The sequence below is a fragment of the Colletes latitarsis genome, chromosome 14 (genome assembly GCF_051014445.1).
Source record: "Colletes latitarsis isolate SP2378_abdomen chromosome 14, iyColLati1, whole genome shotgun sequence".
Lineage (NCBI taxonomy): Eukaryota > Metazoa > Arthropoda > Insecta > Hymenoptera > Colletidae > Colletes > Colletes latitarsis.
In genome coordinates, this window is record NC_135147.1 from 14,268,917 (window position 1) to 14,289,367 (window position 20,451).

The 20,451-nt window shown below is 31.8% G+C and overlaps 3 protein-coding genes across 11 annotated transcripts in view; 1 reads left to right on the forward strand and 2 right to left on the reverse strand.

The window, feature by feature from the left end:
• Positions 1-2,416: 2,416 nt before the first annotated feature.
• The window catches only part of LOC143349808 (activator of 90 kDa heat shock protein ATPase homolog 1), a 117,880-nt gene continuing 99,845 nt past the window's right edge, over positions 2,417-20,451 (reverse strand). Inside the window, exon 10 of the mRNA XM_076781354.1 lies at positions 2,417-2,427. The gene's annotated coding sequence lies outside the window, so the exon portion shown is untranslated. The remainder of the gene's footprint in view (positions 2,428-20,451) is intronic.
• Positions 6,646-18,977, reverse strand: Ap-2sigma (adaptor protein complex 2, sigma subunit). Of its 7 annotated transcripts, none has more exons than XM_076781293.1 (5): positions 18,808-18,977; positions 7,459-7,516; positions 7,125-7,274; positions 6,893-7,066; positions 6,646-6,823 (listed from the first exon to the last, which is right to left on the reverse strand). In XM_076781293.1, exons 2-5 carry the CDS (start codon positions 7,459-7,461, stop codon positions 6,722-6,724), a joined length of 429 nt encoding a protein of 142 aa, XP_076637408.1. In that variant the 5' UTR covers positions 7,462-7,516; positions 18,808-18,977; the 3' UTR covers positions 6,646-6,721. The 7 variants fall into 7 exon arrangements, with proteins under 7 accessions (XP_076637408.1, XP_076637407.1, XP_076637405.1 ...); XM_076781292.1 differs by lacking the exon at positions 18,808-18,977 and adding an exon at positions 18,555-18,784; XM_076781290.1 differs by lacking the exon at positions 18,808-18,977 and adding an exon at positions 18,482-18,784.
• Positions 7,761-18,470, forward strand: LOC143349772 (cilia- and flagella-associated protein 44). 3 transcript variants are annotated; one of them, XM_076781285.1, is made up of 25 exons: positions 7,761-7,996; positions 8,081-8,243; positions 8,319-8,458; positions 8,531-8,825; positions 8,892-9,036; positions 9,107-9,309; positions 9,366-9,608; positions 9,672-9,853; positions 9,915-10,053; positions 10,125-10,398; positions 10,482-10,722; positions 10,796-11,066; positions 11,143-11,306; positions 11,424-11,636; positions 11,705-11,812; positions 12,043-12,223; positions 12,295-12,480; positions 12,543-12,740; positions 12,812-13,348; positions 13,421-13,592; positions 13,690-13,988; positions 14,986-15,182; positions 15,239-15,456; positions 15,532-15,674; positions 15,758-18,470. In XM_076781285.1, exons 1-25 carry the CDS (start codon positions 7,761-7,763, stop codon positions 15,923-15,925), a joined length of 5,316 nt encoding a protein of 1,771 aa, XP_076637400.1. In that variant the 3' UTR covers positions 15,926-18,470. The 3 variants fall into 3 exon arrangements, with proteins under 3 accessions (XP_076637400.1, XP_076637401.1, XP_076637402.1); XM_076781286.1 differs by having other exon boundaries at positions 12,612-12,740; XM_076781287.1 differs by lacking the exon at positions 12,543-12,740.

Below are 20,451 nucleotides of genomic sequence, written 5' to 3' on the forward strand. Positions count from 1 at the left end.
AGAAAGAAGGAGCGTAGATATACATACAGAGCCCAGTCTCCGTAGGTTTTTAAATGGCAATAATTAAAAAAAATTCTATTGCATGAACAACAGTCAATTTAATGTATTCCAGTAATGAATTCAGTAGGGAATAAAAAAAAAGGCAAGACGAATGTGGACGTTTTAATATACGGCGTGTGGTAATGTTACAAATAAATAAGGATTTTTTACATCCTAATGGAAGGAGGGAAATTGAGATCCATCAGATTTTCATTGAACGGTAACGTGCACGTTATTGTTTTTCCAATATTAAAATTATTTTGTTATGTAAAGTTAAGTCAAATATATAACATTTGATTCTGTGTAACAAATTGATACGGTTATTGAAAAACATAGCGGGAAAAGTCAGTAGTAATCTATTTCTGTAGCAATTAATTTTGCTATTTAGATCATATCTTTACAAAATATTTGTTACTGAAGATTGTTACAGCGTGTACGGTACTGGCTAAGAATGGTTTTTCATTTTAATTAAACCTTAATTAACCCTTTACGAGTGAGACTGCTTTGAACAACATTATTCTAAAATATTTGTGAAATACGTTTTTAATGTGGTTTAGGTAGGTATGCAATGTATAAGATTTTGTTTAATTTTTCCTTTGTAGACCGTTACAGTTACTTTATGTATACAATGTAGTTTTAGCCGTTAGAGGTAGTTTGTATGTATGTGTCGCATGGCTTGAGGCCCGGGCAAACGGTGCCGTGGGCAACTGATTCGGGCCGGGTGCAAAAATCGATCGACTGCACGTGTCGCGGAACCTCGTCGAAGGATCGAGAATGTTCCGCGGCACGCGCCGAGGACTTTTGCACCCGGCACGAAGGAAAGAATCAAAGGACGATCGGGACCTGGGGATATAAGATAGGGCCCCGATCGCCCAGGAGTCTGAGTCTATTCGATTGTCGTGCCGCAATAAAGAACGTTGTGAATTGCAAGAGTTTTTCCCGTTTACCTCCCCTTGTCTACACCTTTCTAGAAAAAATAGGAAAAAAGTTTGTTTGATCTTAATCCTTCTTAAGATTTATATAAATCGTATTAAAAATTTTTTACAATTAATATATATCTATCGAAATAATTATGAAACTATAAGACGTATGTGTTGGGAAATTCCGACACCCCCTGTCCCTGTTCTGAATACAGCCCAGCGGCCGAGACCCGAAAGCCTGTTTGGCGATGACAGGCCCTAGTCTACACGGCGCGAGACCCATCGTAAATTACGGGCGGACCCTTAAGGACCTTTTCGTCAGCGTCGACGAGCATTTTCCCAGGCCGGGAAAGTTACTTCTTTCCGAGCGACTAACTGCGACACATCGTGCGGAGATCAACGATAGCATAAGAATATCATTATACTTTTTAAGCGTTATCTTAAATAAGCGTGATCACGCTCAAAATCTAATCAGACTGTTGTATGCCAGTATGTATCTTATGTTTACGCCAGTATGTATCATCATGTTTACGCGCATATCCTCTTCACACAAAACTCCAAAACATCTCAAATTCCTTTCCTTAGTTATCCTGACTCACACCCGAACCTTGACCACTGACTCATTTTTGGAAGCTCTCTTTGTCTCGCCCTTTTCTCTCCCCACCTTTCCCTCTTTTCCACTCCTGCATATACAGGATGTTCGGCCACTCCTGGGAAAAATTTTAATGGGGGATACTAGAGGCCAAAATAAGAAGAAAATCAAGAATACCAATTTGTTGATGAAGGCTTCGTTAAAAAATTATTAACAATTACATTCAAAAATTTTAAATCGTTCTGGAAAAATTCTTTTCGGGTGCGGGGGTTAATTACAATCATTTTTGGTGAATAGACATACCCTCAAAATTCTACGCATTTTCGAGAAAAAAATTCCTTACCGAAAATCAAATTAGCTGCCTGAATTTTTCGACGAAAAAAAAAAATTTCAAATCGTTCTGGAAAAATTATTTTTGATTGCAAGGGTCAATTACAATAAATTTTGGTGAATAGACATACTCCCGAAATCCTACCCACTTTCTAGAAAAAAATTCAGTACGGCCGGAACTTTAAACATTAAAAACTTTTTCACGAAGCCTCCATCAACAAATTGGTATTCTTGATTTTTGTCTTATTTTGACCTCTAGAATCCCCCATTAAAATTTTTCCTAGGGGTGGTCGAGCACCCTGTGTATCCTGTGCTTTTCCCAAAAGCCTCTCTGATTCTCTGATTCTCTGATTCTGATTCCCGACAGTTGAACGAACGTGTAAAGCTTTTAGTGTAAGACTACGAATAGTCAAATTGTTTGTATACGCCGTTAACCTAGTATTCCGACGGTTAATAAGGTATTATTCAGAGGAATACAACAAGACTTTGAAACAAGAACATAAAACTTAAATGTAAAGTTTCATTGAAATTCATTCAGCCGTTTAGTCGCAATCATGTTAATAGCATAGGATCAAAAAAAATTTGTTTTTTTTTAATAGTCACAATATGATCAGGGGGTCTCAAAACGTGTATTTACGCTAAAAAAAATTTTCGACATTTTTTTTTCATTATGGTACCTTCCTTATACCTTACATAGGTTGGAAAGTAAAAATGATGGGGCAGTCGAGACTTGGAATCGTATGCCAATTATCGCGACGTCGTATTTCAGCTGTTTCTCTTTTACAAGAGCAAGAAGGAAAGGCTCACAGAAGCGTTCTTTATCAAAATGCCGAGCTCACGTGCAGGTGGCTCGTGCTGTAGTATATGCCTGCTATCCCCACCACTCCGTTAGACGCTAAGGAAGTTCGTCGTCACTATTGTCGATTTCGATGCACTCAATTATGCCTGGGACGCAGTGTGACCAGATCTGGCATAATTGAGTGCACCGACGTCAATATTAGTAACGGCGAACTTCCTTAGCGTCTAACGGAGTGGTGGGGATAGCATGCATATGCTACCGCACGAGCCACGTGTACGTGAGCTCGACACTTCGCACAACTTCGGGAAATAGAAAGAAAAAATTAAATGAAATCTTATACATTGCATACCTACCTAAACCACATTAAAAACGTATTCCACAAATATATTAGAATAATGTTGTTTAAAGCAGTCTCACTCGTAAATGGTTAATTAAGAAATTGAAATAAGTAAAATTTATTAAAATGAGAAACCACTCTTAACCAGTCGCGTGCACGCTGTAACAATCTTCAGTAATAAATATTTTCTAAAGATATGATCTAAATAGGAGAATTAATTGCTACAGAAATAGATTAATACTGACTTTTGCCACTATGTTTTTCAATAACCGTATCAATTTATTACACAGAATCAAATGTTACATATTTGACTTAACTTTACATAACAAAATAATTTAAATATTGGAAAAACAATAACGTGCACGTTACCGTTCAATAGAAATCTGATGGATCTCAATTTCACTCCTTCCATTAGGATGTAAAAAATCCTTATTTATTTGTAACATTACCACATGCCGTATATTAAAACGTCCACATTCGTCTTGCCTTTTTTTTTATTCCCTACCGAATTCATTACTGGAATACATTAAATTGACTGTTGTTCATGCAATAGAATTTTTTTTTAATTATTGCCATTTAAAAACCTACGGAGACTGGGCTCTGTATGTATATCTACGCTCCTTCTGTCTCCATCCTCGTCGTTTCTACGACCCAACAACCCGCGAGGAACATAAACAAAACACTGTCGTCAACCTGCATGAGTCACTGCTGTAACAGCAGATAGAAAAAATAGAGATAAAGTTTAATTGATCTTATTTCTTCTTAAGATTTATATAAAAAGTTTTAAAAATTGTTTACAAATAATGTATTGTAAGAAAGATGCTATTACGGTCAGGATAGCGGTCGGGTGTTTTAATAAAATCAACACGAGGTGGACTTTCTAAAACTATATTTTATATCTGCTCGTGGCAAAAGCAAATACTATTCTGTACCCTGACAGAAAACCAGGGTCGTGAAGGCACCCTTGGCAGTACGGACCTCCTTTTACCAAGTGTCCTGGCCGATCCTCCTTTAAGAGGGGGAAACGCGCCAAGAAGAAGCACATGGCCTGCTTCAGGCATTTATCTTTCTCTACGTTTCTAACATATATGTTGTATTCCTCTGAATAATACTTTATTAATCGTCGAAATACTAGGTTAACGGCGTACAAAAACAATTTGACTATTCGTAGTCTTAGACTAAAAGCTTTCCGCGTTCGTTCAACTGTCGAGAATCAGAATCAGAGAGTCAGAGAGTCAGAGAATCAGAGGGGCTTTTGGGAAAAGCGCAGGATATGCAATATGCAGGATTAGAAAAGAGGGGAAGGTGGGGAGAGAAAAGGACGAGACAGAGAGAGTTTCCAAAAATGAGTCAGTGGTCAAGGTTCGGGTGTGAGTCAGGATAAGCTAAGGAAAAGAATTTGAGATGTTTTGGAGTTTTGTGTGAAGAGGATATGCGCGTAAACATGATGATACATACTGGCGTAAACATAATGATACATACTGGCATACAATATATGTATAGGGTGTTCGGCCACCCCTGGGAATAATTTTAATGAAGGATTCTAGAGGCCAAAATAAGACGAAAATCAAGAATACCAATTTGTTGATGGAGGCTTCGTTAAAAAGTTATTATCGTTTAAAGTTCCGCCCGTATCGAATTTTTTTCTCAAAAATTGGCAGGATTTCGGGGGTATGTCTATTCACCAAAAATGATTATAATTAACCCCCACAACCGAAAATAATTTTTCCAGAACGATTTGAAATTTTTTTTTTCGCCAAAAAATTTAGGCACCACCCCTTTGTCGATTTTTACTAAAATTTCGTTTTTCATTTTTAATAATTTTGTTTGACGCCCTACAGAAAAGTTGTCTAATACTTTTTTGTAGGTATCCATGAGCACTACTTCGGGAAAAAGTTTCATTGAAATATATTCGCTATTGTAGGAGTTATGGATGTTTGAAAATTGGACCACTTTCATGGGGGTTTTCGCATTTTAGGGGGTCAAGGAGCAACTTCTCCAATATTTTTAGAATTTTTATATATTCTTCATTAAAATACGCGTCGATTGCTTTTTTAAATATTAAAATCGTCCAATTCGTTCAGAAGTTATGACGTTTTAAAGATTTACATTAAATTTTAGGGAAGCATTTCTGGCCTCACATTAGATTGTCGGAAAACAATTTTTTTCTCGAAAATGCGTAGGATTTTGGAGATATATATAATGACCAAAAATAATTGTAATTGCCCCTGTATCTAAATATAATTTTTTTAGTATGATTTGAAATTTTTTAATTTCATCTAAAAACTTCTGTACCTACTCGAATTTTTTTCTCGAAAGTGGATAGGATTTCAGGGGTATGTGTATTCACCAAAAATGATTGTAATTGACCCCCGCAACCAAAAATAATTTTTCCAAAACGATTTGAAATTTTTGAATTTAATTGTTAATAACTTTTTAACGAAGCCTTCATCAATAAATTGGTATTCTTGATTTTCGTCTTATTTTGGCCTCTAGAATCCCCCATTAAAATTTTTCCCAGTGGTTGCCGAACACCCTGTATATCTATCGAAATAATTGAAAAACTACAAGCCGTATAATCATCAATATCCGGGAGCTGATCACGCTCAAAATCTAATCAGACCTTGAAACGTACGTAAATAGGCGCCGAAAAAGAAATTTCTATTTTTTTAAATAGTTACAATATGATCAGGGAGTCTTAAAACGAGTATTTTCGCCAAAAAAAATTTTTGATATTTTTCTTTCATTATGGTACTTTCCTTATATCTACATAGGTCGGAAAGTAAAAATGCTGGGGCAGTCGAAACTTGGAATCGTATGCCGATTATCACGAGATCGTACTTCAGCTGTTGCAAGAGCAAGAAGCAAAGGCTCCCACTAGCGTTCTTTATACATAGATTTCCCGAAGTGTGGGAAGTGCTGAGCTCACGTATGTATACATGGCTCGTGCGGTAGTATATGTCTGCCATCCCCATTACTCCGTTAGACGCTAAGGAAGTTCGTCGTTACTAATGTCGACGTCGATGCACTCAATTATGCCAGATCTGGCCACACTGCGCGGACGTTACAAATTTCATAATATTCACAGCACACACTGCACAAAGGCTGTGTGATACAGCCAACTCTAGTAAGTAGGTACAAGCGTCAGAACTGTTTATGTGCAGTGTGAATAAGATAATACATACTTTTTTATGGATGTACCTACAATGTTGCAAGAAATTAATACGACTATGAAATATGCGATTTCGTTTTAAAGAAACGCGTTTTTCGAGCTTATCGTTGAGCATATAAAAAAGTGAAGTTATAAAAAAAGTCATTGTTCAACTTTTTCTTCTACAATTTTTGTCCGTCTCTTACCAAATTTGGAATACAACCCGTTCCAATTGCGCGACGCTTGCTTCATAATGTGATAGATTTCATGAAAAAATTCGATGTATAAAACATGCCAAATATGTATAGTACTCTGAAAAGTTTCTACTTTAAAGGAATTATTTATATTATCGATTTCTAAATGCTACAACATTGTACTACATTTTAGAACTGGTTCTCTAATTACATTGCTATATTCAATATTATAAAACTGAGTACAAAACTTGAAGGATTAACTCAATAAGATAGATCAAATAACAATGTTTATAATGTAATTTATTATTTATATTTTCATGATGTATTTGATTAATACAATGAGATAATGATAAATAATTTTATTCTAATGAATTTAACATCAATAGCTGTTTTAAAACCTTTGTTTGACTTGTCTCCCTTATTTCGCCTGCCAAAAACATTTCATCTACAACTGTATATACCTGCAAAAGATCTTTATTATAAGGATGAGTTTTATTTGATTTGGTATGTGCTTAAAAATTAAAAGTTACCTTATAAAAATTAAATACCAGATCCAATTCGCACACATTATGAAAATATTCGTTTAATACTTCAACAAAATTATGTATTGCTTCTAAGTAACACAAATTATTATCATTGACATCAACGCAAATGCAAAAATATAAACCAGCATATCTTCTATATACAATCTTGAAGTTACGAAACTAAAACATACAATATTAAATTTTTTCATATTATTGAAATTAAATGTAAGAGACTTACCTCAACAAAATTAGTATGTTTAGCATCTCGTACAGTCACCACTGCATGAACCTCTTCTATTAATTTCTGTTTTTCATCGTCATCAAAATTCATATACCATTTTGCTAATCTTGTTTTTCCAGCTCTATTTTGAATAAGAATGAAGCGAATCTATAGATTAAACCAAAAGCCATTTTAGAATTTTCACGAAAATGTTTCTTTCATGTACTTTATAAATTGTATCAATAAAATATTATATAATATTTAATAGTGTTAAAAAAAAAAAATAGTATTCGTATGCTAAATTATTATCATAGCGAAAATAAATATATTTAATGTTTCATTAATTACTTGCCATGGTTAAACTGACTTAATACGTCAACCGATATTGGTATTAGTGCAGTTGACAGCCGCTGATCAACAAGAATAAAACATGAAATTGAGTGACATTTATTACTGTTTCTGGGTTATCAAAATGCACAAATGAAGTCGCTCTAAAATCTAGGAACTTTGTGTAACGATCAGTGTTTTTCAATAGCTACTTACAAAAAAGTCATATAATTCAAAATTCAAACTTTTGAAAAAGATGCATTTGTACTCTAGTTTTTATGTTTTCATAGTTGCTTTGACACTTGGGAATTGATCCACGAAAACAAAATGGCTGATGGTGGTAAAGTTGAATTTAAAAATAATTATGATTCGGAAAGAAGTTCAAGTACTAAATTAGATTTGCAAAGTAATTTAAAATTATACGAATATGAAAATAAAGAAGAAAATGAAAATTACGAAATAAATGAAGAGTATAAACTGGATTTAGGATATATTGAAGAATATTCCTCTATAGCCAGGCAACCACAGAATGGAACTATAAATAAAAATATTTTAGAATTTTTGTATCCTTAATAAAAAAATTAATTCGTTTTCTTTAAAGTTTCTCAGTTATATTTTATTTTGTATAAATTCTTAATACGTAACAGTCATTCATATGCATATGATTGCCAAAGATATTTTAATCTTTGCGTAGCTGATACAAATACTATAGTCTTTGCTTCTGGTAATATAATTCACTTTTTCGACGTAGAAGAAAATAAAATTTGGTTCAGAAGAGGCTCTATGGGTGGTGGCATTGGTCACATATGTGTAAGTATTTCTTTTCTTATATTAATATAAATAAATTTGATATAAGACTTGGACGGCTTTAAAATATCTGTACAGAAAAATCCTACCATCGAACATATTGCTGTGGGAGAGAATGGAATAAATCCCTTAATAACTATTTACAAATGGCCTTCCATGGAAATTATAACTACTTTAAAAGGAGGAACAACTAAACGTTACTTTCATTTGACATATAGGTAGATAGATTTAAATAAATAATTCAAAAAACTCTGTAGTATAAAAATAAAACTAGATGTTTTTATTTATAGCCCCGATGGTTTATTATTAACTTCGCAAGGTGGTGAACCTGATTACTATATTTCTCTTTGGAATTGGAAAGAATCACAAATTATTTTGCAATGTAAATCTCATGTTCAAGATGTATATAATGTAACTTTTTCTAAATATATTCCTGATCAGTTAACATCCTGTGGATTAGGACATATTAAATTTTGGAAAATGTCTAAGACTTTTACCGGATTAAAACTTAAAGGGGAAACTGGTAAATTTGGAAATACAGAGATCTCTGATATTATAGCAATTCATCCAATGCCGAACGAAACAGTAAGAAAAAAAGAAAGTCATTTCTTGAAAATCTAAATTTTCACCTTACATGTGTTTATATTTTAGGTAATTTCAGGATGTGAATGGGGTAACATACTTTTATGGGATGAAAGTATAATTAAACTTGAAGCATGTAGGAAAAATAAACAAGCTACACATACTGGTCATATTGCACAATTTGAATTTATCAACGGAGAACTTATATCAATTGGTAATTTATATAATCTACATGATTCATAGCAAAAATAATTTAAAATAAATCGTAATATTTGCTGTGATAGGATTAGATGGGTGGATACGATTTTGGTTTTACGAAAGTATTGATGATGCTGATCTTCCTAGCAATGAACAGTTATTTGAAATAGAACCAATTTATGAATTTTATATTACGGAGGGGAGAGAGTATTCGAAAAGAAATGCAATGCTTATGAGTATTCAAAAACAGGAGCCAAACGTCCCAGAAAAAACAATTTGGTATGCCCAGGTAAATATATCATATTATAAAAATGTAATATTATTGTTTAATGAAATATTTAGTAGGATGGAAATGGAGGATTGTGGTTACTTGATCTTTGTACCAGTAAAAAACAACATCGACAGAATAAAATTTTTACGTGTCATGCTGGTTCTATAGTTGATATGGATGTAGCAGTATGGGGACCTTTTGTAGCTTCACTCGATGAGAATGGTCAATTACATATTTACAATTATATTGAAAAGAAATTAAATGTTGTCCATTCTTTTCACGACCTTGGAACTCAAGTCATTTGGTTTCCATGCGAGGTAAATAAAATTTTTTCTTTTTTTAAATTGTTATAAAAGGTATTATATTGTAAAAATGTTTAGATCGAAAAAACAGGATCAACGCTAGTGTGCGCCTTTAAAAGTGGTATTATTCGAATGATAACAATAGCAATAAAGACAGCTAGCACAAATAATAATATAAATGAAAATTATACAAGACTGATTCAAGTTTTAAAACCACATTCAATGCCAATTTCTGTAATGTGTTTTAATATTTCTTGTAGGTATGTTTTACATAAATTTAAAAGTAATTGTATTTTTACTAACAAAATAATTTATTTTTAGTTTACTGATAACGGGCAGCGAAGATGCTACAATTTTTACATTTCATATTCAATCTACCAATACTTATCCGAAAATTATACCTATCGGATACGTTAAAGTTCCTTCGTCTGTTACTTGTATGACATGGAATCCACAAGAAGTAAATACCAATATTATTATTTTATTTCAATTGAATATAGCAAAAGCGACTACATAATTTAATTTAAATAGGAGGCAACTTTGTTAATTGGATGCTTAAAAGGAGACTGTATAGAAGTACAATTACCTATAGCACCTCAATCATACACAACTAGTTCCTACGAGCTTGTAAATTGTAATTCTGTAGCATTTAAATTTGAATCGGTAAAATCTTCGATACAGAGAGAACTTGTAAGAAGCAAATATGAAAAAGAAAAAAACAGAAGACTTGAAGAAAAGAAGAAGAAATTGGAAGAACTGATAGCAGAAAATCCTCATATTATAATCGATGAAGAAACCTTTCTTAGTAATAATATGTTTTTAATATTATTCAAGCAGCTTGATTCGAAATTCAAATTAATTATTCTGATTTAATTCTTTTTTCTTTAGTGGAGTTTGATGACATGGATATGATTCTACCAGAAATTTATATTCCAGAAATTCCAAACAAAATTTTAGTAGTATTGTATAGTACCAATGGGAATATATGGCTACTTATGGCTGGTTTTGATGCAGGATATATTTATGAATATCCACGTCCACTATCCGGAAGAATAAAAAATAATAAACCGATTAGGAGTAGAATAATTGAACATGCAAAGGATACAGAGATTCACAATTGCCTTTTTTAGTAAGGAAATGTAAAATTATTTTAAAACGGAAATGCCATAGAAAAGTAATATATTACTCTTTTCCTTTTTAAGCAAAAACAAGAAATATTTATTTTTGGGAACACAGTATGGAGAACTTTATGTTGCTAAAATGAGAAAAGAAGATCCGTTAGATTTGTCAGATTCTTGGATTCTTCCCATACATGATTATTATAATGGATGCATATCTAAAATGTTATTGAGTTACGATAAGAAAATGTTGTTGACATGCGGTCACGATGGAAATATATTTTCTTTCAAAATTAACGATGATACACCTCTCGAAAGTATAGAAATACCAAAAGTGCAGCATCCCCTACCTCTAGTGAGTTGATTTCCCAATTGATACCTTTAAACTGATTGATTAAAACTAGATATTTTAAACTATTTTTATAATGTAGCCTAAAAATATTGAAGATATTGAAGATATAAACTATCCAAGTTTAGAAAATGTAATTACAAAAATGAAACAAAATGAAATTATCTCAGCTGCAGCCAATAAAAAGAAAGAAATTCTGTTAATCATACGTGGTTTGACAGAGGAATATGTCAAAATTACTACTAGGTAATATTACTATATATACGTATATATAAGTTACGTTTTTATTAGTTATATATATATATATAACTAATAGTTACTAACTATTACCTTATAATAATTTATTTTTCTTTGTCAAGTCAGAAATAAAAGCCTTCTGCCATCACAACAAATATCACGATTTGAATTAGATACAAGAATTATAGAAGACTTGGAACAGTATTTAAAAGCACAAACTGCCTTGACACAGGAGAATCTAGAATTCCAAAAGAAGAAAAGTAAACTAGAATTACAGAAGTTTATGAATCATTTCATTACACCTATTACACATTTACCTTTTGCGATTTCCAGTATATTGTGAGTATTATCTTTTTTTTTTAAGTATGTAAAATTATATTTACTAAAGTAAAATAATTTAAAAATAGGAATGAAGATAGAACTGTGCATTCTTTAAGAGAATTGAAATTAAATATTGATAACATTTCAAAATACATAGTGATGAAACATGTTGAAGAACAACAAAGAACAAACAGGTATATATATTTTCTTTTTAGATATCTATAACTTTATCAAATTGAATAATTCAAAATTAATTTTCAAAAAATGAAGTTCTATCAAAATAGTATTTAATAAGGTATTATGAAAAAAGAATTGCGTATATCCTTTTATATCCTTGTTGATATTGTTTTCAACGTCTTTTCATTAAGAAAATTATTCAACTATTTCTCGAATTCTTTGTGTTTATATTACTATGTGGCTGTAGGATAACAGAAGAAGAAATAGAAAAAGACATAGGAGAAATACAAGAAGAGGAAATACAATACTTAGAAGGTCTTTTAGCTGAAAATTACAGTGATTTGACATCTGGGTTAGGATTGAAAATTAATCAAATGTTATTAAAATACAAAGAAAAGAAAAGAAAATTAATTCAACGGCAAAAAGAAGTAAATAAGCTGTAATAAAAATGAATTGTGTTGTAACTGATGTGTATTATGTAATATTAATTTGTTTTCAGTGGCAAACACTATATGCTAGGAAACCAAATGTATCTAAAAATCGCATAGAGGATGTATCTTTCCTTGAAAAAACGAAAAAATTTATTGGTGAATATAATTTGAAAATGGGTACAGGTTTAAATTTAGCTATGAAAAAGGAAACTGCTGCTACAAAATACAAAGAACTTTTAGATTGTAGAACCAAGGTATAACTGACATACAAGTTTTTATTATAATGGTTGGTTTTTAAAGTAATTATTCTTAATAGCTTTATTACTTGCGGGAGGAGTTTAATGGAAAATTGAATGGGGTCAGATTAAAAAAACAAAGATTTCAGAAAGAAGCGATTAGATTAATAGAAATTCTTAAAAGAATTCATACAGAAATTCCATTGAAAAGTATAAAACCTTTACCACAGCTGCCAAGGCTGAATTTTGACATTGAATTTCCTGAACACAATCTTGAGGTTAATTAAATTCCTAATTTCTTACGATTAAAACACATACAAGTATCTTTAAGATAATATTATTTTTACAGCTTGAGAAATATATGTCAATGTCAGAACAGGTGCAACAAGTAAAACAACAAAGACAGTCGATAAACATGGATCTACCAATAGATCTGTTTGATTTAGAATACGAAGTATTATTTTGTGACGATAAAACAGACTTTGGAGATGAAATAGGAAATCTGTCTACTCTTCTTTCTTCTTCGAAGATGAAACTAAAAGATCATTCACCTATGCAAATTAATTTAATTCAAAATCTAAATACAAGTGACTCTGTACAAACTTCATGGGAACGTGACATGAAACGATCTCGAATGTGGCGAAAAATATATGAGCAAGATTGTATTTTACGATATATTAATAACAGTTATAAACATTTAGAGCATGAATTAAATGAATTAGAAGAATATAGACTCGATGTTATATACCAGAGTAGTTACGTAAATTTGAATTTGTTAACTCTTTACGAAGAATTTATTGTATTGAAAGAATGTGAAACAGTGGAATATGCACTCGAAGAAAAAGTTAATAAAACAATAAGTAAACGTGTCGCAATGATGTTAAAAGTCATTATCATTATAAAAATAAAAAATAACAATTGTTTGATATAAATTAATAACACAATATAATTTTAATAGATACAAAATACAAATGTAAAAATTGTGACGCGAGAAGAAAAAATTCGGAAATTGCATACAAAAATAAAGGATGTTACTGTTGAATTTTCAAAAGCTACAGCTGGAAATAAATTTTATGATTTTCTTCAAAAAATATTTAAAAAAAAATACTCAACTACAAGACAAAGAGATGGTATTAGATTGATATACGTATTAATTTTTTCTAGTTTTATTTTTTACATTAACCTCGGTCGAGTTACTCAATTTTATTGATTTAATTATAATTTTAGGTTCTTTGGATTCAATTACACAGTCGTCGGAAACCAGTTCCGAAGAAACAGATACGACAGTAGATTCTGAAACCAGACACATTCCATTCGATGAAAATATATGTCCATCAGGGTGTGATAAACAGTTATATGATATGGCATTTTCTATGAGAAAAAAGCGATATACATATGAATTTCAGATTAAAGAGAAGCAGAGAGAAATAGATCTACTGCAAAAAGAATTAGAAACAGCTTCTAAAAATTTAAAAGTTATTGAAAGCAAGTTGAAAAGGAATCTAGAAGATTTAGAAGTTTTTATGGTATTTTAAGTTATTATATACAGGGTGTCTTGTTTAAGCGATTACAGCAGGATATCTCGGAAGGAGTTGTAGTTATTAAAATGAATGTGGGAAATAATTTAATACGGGCAAATTTGACGCTACACAGCAGCGGTTGCTGGTTGTCGGCCGCCGACCGATGCAGAACGTAAACATAAGATAACGATTTACCTCTATTGAATTCAAAATAATATCGTATAGCCACCTCTTACTTTCTGAAGAAAAAAATATAGCATTCCATTTAAGAAAATTAGATTGATTTTCAGATTCCCTCCACCACTCCACTCACAAAAAACAATTAGTACTACATGATGTAGCCAATCCTACCAAACCACTTTTGTACGAACATTCATTTTAATAACTACAACTCCTTTCGGCATATCCTGCTATACTCACTTAAACAAGATACCCTAGACGATACGCTAAACTTTAGTGTTGTGCTCTACTCTCCCTGAGAATAAAAAAGTCACATAAACATAGGTGCGATAACTTTTCCTTTTCGAAATATAGACATAGAATTAGAAATGTAGTACAGCAAGTCATTCTGATATCGTAGCTTATGACATAGTAAATAAATTTTTATTCAAACATTTAATAATGAAAATATTCTTACTAAGATGGCTTATTTTAATATTAAATTGACAGATCTTTACTTTATTTATGAACAAGGTGAAGAGACATTACAGCACCTACATCTAGAAATGCTTCTGCATGAACGAAGTATTGATGAGAAACATTCGGTTTTGAAACGTTGATGCGTAAATAAAACGTAAATTTTAATTTTTAAAATACTCTATTATAAACAAAAAGTATTTATATTTCGAAAAGTAGGAGTCTTCAAACCTATGCTTATGTATCACCATCATCTTTAAAGAGAGTAAAATAATATATACCTAAAGTTTAGCGTTCTCTACTTTCAAATCATTCAGTAAGTATTTTACAAAGTAACTTATTTATTTAATTTTGTTACTCCTAATAGTTAGAAAATCAGAGAAAGTTAAATGACATTAATGTAACAGTTGTAGCAAAGATTCATCAACTACAACACATATCAAATTCTGGATGTATTGCAGACATTCAAAATTGTGTAATTTTTAATAAAAAGGAATTATCAAATCTGTATGCTAGAATTGGAATATTGCAAAAAGAAACTTATGACTTAGAAGAAAATCGCAAGTAAGTTAAAAGGAATATAAAGTAATTTGCAAAAATAAAATATTTATTTCTTGTAGAAAAAATGAAACACACCTTCAAAGAATAAAATTCGATCTGAAATACATGAGAACACAAAATAAGAAGCTAGAAATAGAAATTAAAGAGTTGATGATACAAAAATTTGGTCGCAAAACATCTTTAATTAGCCTTTACGAAACTGTTTTACAGAGATTGATTTACGACACCAAAACTAACATTCGCAAGGTCATGAAGAATTTTACCAACGAAATAAAGAGTAAATCAAAAACTTTGAGTGTTAGAAAACTATTTTGATAAAAGTTTTTGATATAATCTTTGTTTTTTTTTTTAGATGTAAAACAAGAATGCAACGAAAGATTAAGTGTTTTAGCAAATTTGATACAAAATAATACTAAAAAAGTTAGTTTGCTGACACTGTTGGAGAAAGAAAAGTTTAAGCTTAAGAAAATTTTGGAGCAGGTTTCAACTTCAGAAGTAAATATAATTTCAGGAGAAAGTATATATTTATTCTAATAGAGTACATAATTAACATCCAATAATGCCTTTTTTAATTGTAGGAAAATATGTTACAAACAGAACTTGAACATAAAGCTAACATAACCATGCTTGAAAGTATTCTGCATAGTCAAATGCAACAAAAACAAATGCTTCAATACGACGTAGAAAATCTTAAAACTGGACCAAAAAAATTACTTCCAATTTGCTTAAAAAAAAGTATGTTATAGGAATAATTGGTTTTAGTTTTAACAATTAAAGTAATTAAGTAACATATACTATTTAACATGATTTAACTCATCTGTATTACTTGTAAAAGAGAAATAAATGGAACATTCGTAGCAAACGGACCGTTCACCGATCAGGATGAATTATACATTATTTCATTATTTGCGGAAATTCGTTATTTTTTTATAAACTGGTTGTAAAGTTTCAGAAAAAAAGTAAGGTTAAGTATATTTTTTGACAGGTTCACAGGTAGAAACAAGTGACTATCGTTGCTGTGTTCATATTACAAATTATAAACAATTGATCTAATTTGAAAATGCTAGATTGCCAAATGGGAATTTGCAAAACATGTATACATAAAAATCACTTTTTTACGCACAGACTTTGCATGAGTTGGTCAGGTAGACAGTATGTGCAGCAACAACTACACCCCCCCTTCCCCCAAATAACCCAGCCTACTCAGATAGTATTTACAGGTAGATAGTACATGCAGCAGCAGTAAAAAAATGTTGCGGCCTCCCTCTGACAGTGTTTACAGGTAGACAATATAATAAATTACTATTATACACAGTGCGATGGTTTAACTTTTTTTTATTATTAAATTTCATTAACATCATCTAAATCTTGTATGTTTTGATTCTGTATAGAATCGAATGAAATTTCTGCAATTTTTGTTAATAATTGGTTAAATAAATCATCATTTCCTTGCTTAGAAGATTTGCAAAACACATAATGGCTTAAGTATCCTATGAAATTATCTTTTTTGCTGAAAATAAAAAATATTTATGATATTATATGTTACAAAAAATATTAAAGAACATGTGAAATTGCAAATACTAACCAACAATATTCAGGCAAAAAGTGTTTAGTATGCCTCCACTTACTTTCAATTGCATTCATATGAGCGCCTGTTTTCGGATCTTTAAAAATGTAAACTATGATTTACAGTGAGATGTTTATATCCTTCCTTTTCCAAAACGTTATATGTTTTCCAACAGTCTGGTATTATTGTAGTTCCTGGCACTACCCATTGTCTGATTATTGAAAGAAGGGACTCTGTGTCCCTACTTTCAATAGGAACCAGGAATATTTTCCTACTTTCTTTTTCAATGTCTCTGAAAACCCACTGCCCTTCCACACGATGGCCTCTATTGTATTTTCTCCAGCCAAATTTGGATTCATCTATTTCTACAACTTTCCCTGGTCTACCAAGTATTTTGCATGAATTTTGCAACCAGTCAACCATCATTTGCTTTACAAAGTAATTCCATTGGGAAACAGTTTTTATTTAATTCTAGTTCATGTATAATATGATACTGTTCAAAATTGTAGACCAACATATAAGTTAATTTTAACACTCTTTCATAAGGAAGTTTTGTTTTCAAAAAACATGTTCCACACTTTATGGATATTTTTATATTACAAATTCGTTTTTATTTGCAAACATTGGCAGATACTGCAATTGTCCTTTTACATCGCCAATTTTCATTTACCAGTTTCATTGCATTTTCACACTATGGACAATTAAGATATTTGGTAAATAACTTTTTGTCTTGCAAAAATTTCAATAAGGCTTCTTTATTTTTACAAAATTCGTGCAATTTAAATAAACTCCATACTTCTGGAACTACAAAAATTCACTCATTTTTGTAGCACAGTTGAACAAAATTCACAAAGTACAAGAAACAAAAGAAAATTAGAAATGACAATTGAAACAATTTCTGCTTTCCTTCTGTTTCTTATACTGTCAGTAATGTGGAAATGTCACGAAAATGATGTATGAAAATTGGCAATACAGGATAACTATTCCAGAATCTGTCAATCAAATTAAATGTAAAAGACGTTGTAATATAAAGATATTTGCAAAACAAAGAACGTGGTTTTCTAAAAACAAACTCAGCTACAGATGTCTTAAAATTAACATATATGCTAACATACAATTATGAACAATGTCATATTATTATATAACTAAAATTAAATAAAAATACTGCACAGCAATTGGAAGGATAGAGAAGATTGTCGAGATTGATGAATCAACATTTTGTCATAGAAAATATCGCAGAGGCCATTTGAAAATTAATCACAGCATCAATTTTGAAGATCCCATTACTGATGCTTACACAAATTAAATTGAAACTATTTGGAGGCATGCTACACATTCTTTAATTTTTTTTATAACATATAATACTTAATATTAATATTTTATATTTTCCAGAAGGATAATTTCATTGGATACTTGAGTCATTCCGTATTTAATAAATGTACCTAACAGGAAAATGGAGATTTATTCAATGAAATATTAACAGAAATAGCAGAAATTTCATTCAACACATGTTTAACAAATTAGCATTTGACTACCTGGCATTTATAATTTACACCATGAATACAGTAACGACTATCTTGTTTCTACATACCTGTGAACTGTCAAAATATACTTAACCTTACTTTTCTACTGCAACTGAACGACAAGTTTAAACAAAAATGACGAATTTCCGCAGATAATGAAATGCATATCAATAATGTACTGAACTAGATGAATCGAATGGTATAGAACTCACCCCGATCCGTGAACGGGCCGTTTGCTAGGAATGTTGCATCAGATTAAATAAAATACACAAGTATAGAATTTACGTTGGTGTCGAATTATATCATTAACTTGCTAAGCCAGTCTATGCAGCAATTTTTTAACGTAGATCCTCTTTTGTTTCTCGACACACACGATGACATACACTTGCCATTATTGCATATTTTCATCTTGACACTCCTACATTTGGGTCGTCCTTTCTTTTCTTACACGTGGAAAATACTATTGAATATCCTGGCCTTAGGGGCGGTGCACTATAGCATCGTACTTTTATAAAGTAAAAACCACACGATAACTTACCTCAGCACGATTTAGAGAGATTCTGAGAATCGGTACCAGAGTTACCAGGAACCAGTGTTATCAGATCGGACATTCAGCCGCGTCCACACTGCGTCGGCTTTTGTCACTCGCTACGGTCGATCGGCAATGCCAAAAACTACGTCTCCACTGCGTCAGTATTTGTCATCTAGCACGGCCGATCCGGCACCCTAAGCACTTATCAGCAAAGCCAAACAATCTAAAGACCTGCACAGAGATGCCAGATTGAATACCGGGTGCACTACTCACGCTATGCCAGATCACGCGTACGTGTGCTCGTAGAGTTTCGGAAAGTCGACAAAGGCAAACTGACACATGCCCTCTTTCTCGATTATTCCGAAGCTGCCCGAAGTAATTTCGGTCCGCCTCGTGGGAGTCGAGAGAGAAAGACTCACATTTGCCTTCTCGCTCTTAACAACTGAAATCCGACCTCCCGCAGAGATGCCAGAAAAGCACCGAAGGTGCTTTCTCACACTATGTTAGATCACGCGTACGTGAGCTCGTAGAGTTTCGGAAAGTCGACAAAGGCAAACTGACACATGCCCTCTTTCTCGATTATTCCGAAGCTGCCCGAAGTAATTTCGGTCCGCCTCGTGGGAGGAGAGAGAGAAAGGCTCACATTTGCCTTCTCGCTCTTAACAACTGAAATCCGACCTCCCGTCAACGGTATACGATTTGGAATCTCGAGCCGTGATTTTCGACTGCCCAGGCATTTTTATTTTCCGACCTATGTAGGCGCACATAAGCAAAGTACCCATAATGGAAAAAAAATTTTGAAAAATTTATTTTACGGAAATACACGTTTTAAGACCCCCTGATCATATTTTAATTATTGAAAAAAAAGAAATTTTTTTTTATTATACCCATGTATGAGCGTACATATGCATATTAATAATACGATTTTTCAAAATCAAAATTCTTTAAGATTGAAAATTAATAAATTAAAATGAGAGTCCACTCTTTGCCAGTATAGTGCACGTTGTGGCATTTTTCAATAAGAAGAGTTCTTATTTTTATAACATAAACAAAAAAGTAGAATTAATAGTTGCGGAAATTAATTAATAATGATTTTCCTCGATATATTTTGAGTTAACCGTATCAATTTGTTATAACGAACTAAATATTATATGTTTGATTTGGCTTAATTTTGCATAAAAAAATGATTGTATCGATCCATAAAAATTAATAACGTGCACGATACCGTTCAATGGAAACCACGGGAAAGTGGTGGTCTCTTCCATCAGGAGGGAAATGTAAAAAATTGTTATTTAATTATGCAATGTGCAATATTGAAATGTTTAAACTAATGTAATGAAAAAAGAGCTCGTAGATACATTAATTTTTGATTAATATACATATGAGCAATAGTCACGAGATCCCCACCATCAAACCGTTTAAAAACAAAGGAATAGTGATTCCGTTTGCCAGTATGATACAAAGTATGGGTTGGATTTTAAATTTGAAAAGGACATAGTCGAATATTTTTAAAGGTACAAAACATAGCGTTTCATTTTAGAACAGTAACATGAGTTAGCAGGTACTATCATAAAACTGTTTTAGCCAGTTATATCCCTTTTTACCTGAAGTACAAGGTAAAAAGTACGAGGTACAAGTAAATCGAAATCC

What these genes read in the sequence shown, in the direction of transcription:
- Ap-2sigma (XM_076781293.1), bottom strand. An exon ending in AACATACTAATTTTGTTGAG is followed by an intron (nt 7,067 to 7,124) that starts GTAAGTCTCTTA and finishes TGTATGTTTTAG; the next exon opens with TTTCGTAACTTCAAGATTGT. An exon ending in TGGTATTTAATTTTTATAAG is followed by an intron (nt 6,824 to 6,892) that starts GTAACTTTTAAT and finishes GATCTTTTGCAG; the next exon opens with GTATATACAGTTGTAGATGA.
- LOC143349772 (XM_076781285.1), top strand. Translation starts at nt 7,761, where the DNA reads ATGGCTGATGGTGGTAAAGTTGAATTTAAAAATAATTATGATTCGGAA. An exon ending in GAACAACAAAGAACAAACAG is followed by an intron (nt 11,813 to 12,042) that starts GTATATATATTT and finishes ATGTGGCTGTAG; the next exon opens with GATAACAGAAGAAGAAATAG. An exon ending in AAGATTTAGAAGTTTTTATG is followed by an intron (nt 13,989 to 14,985) that starts GTATTTTAAGTT and finishes TACTCCTAATAG; the next exon opens with TTAGAAAATCAGAGAAAGTT.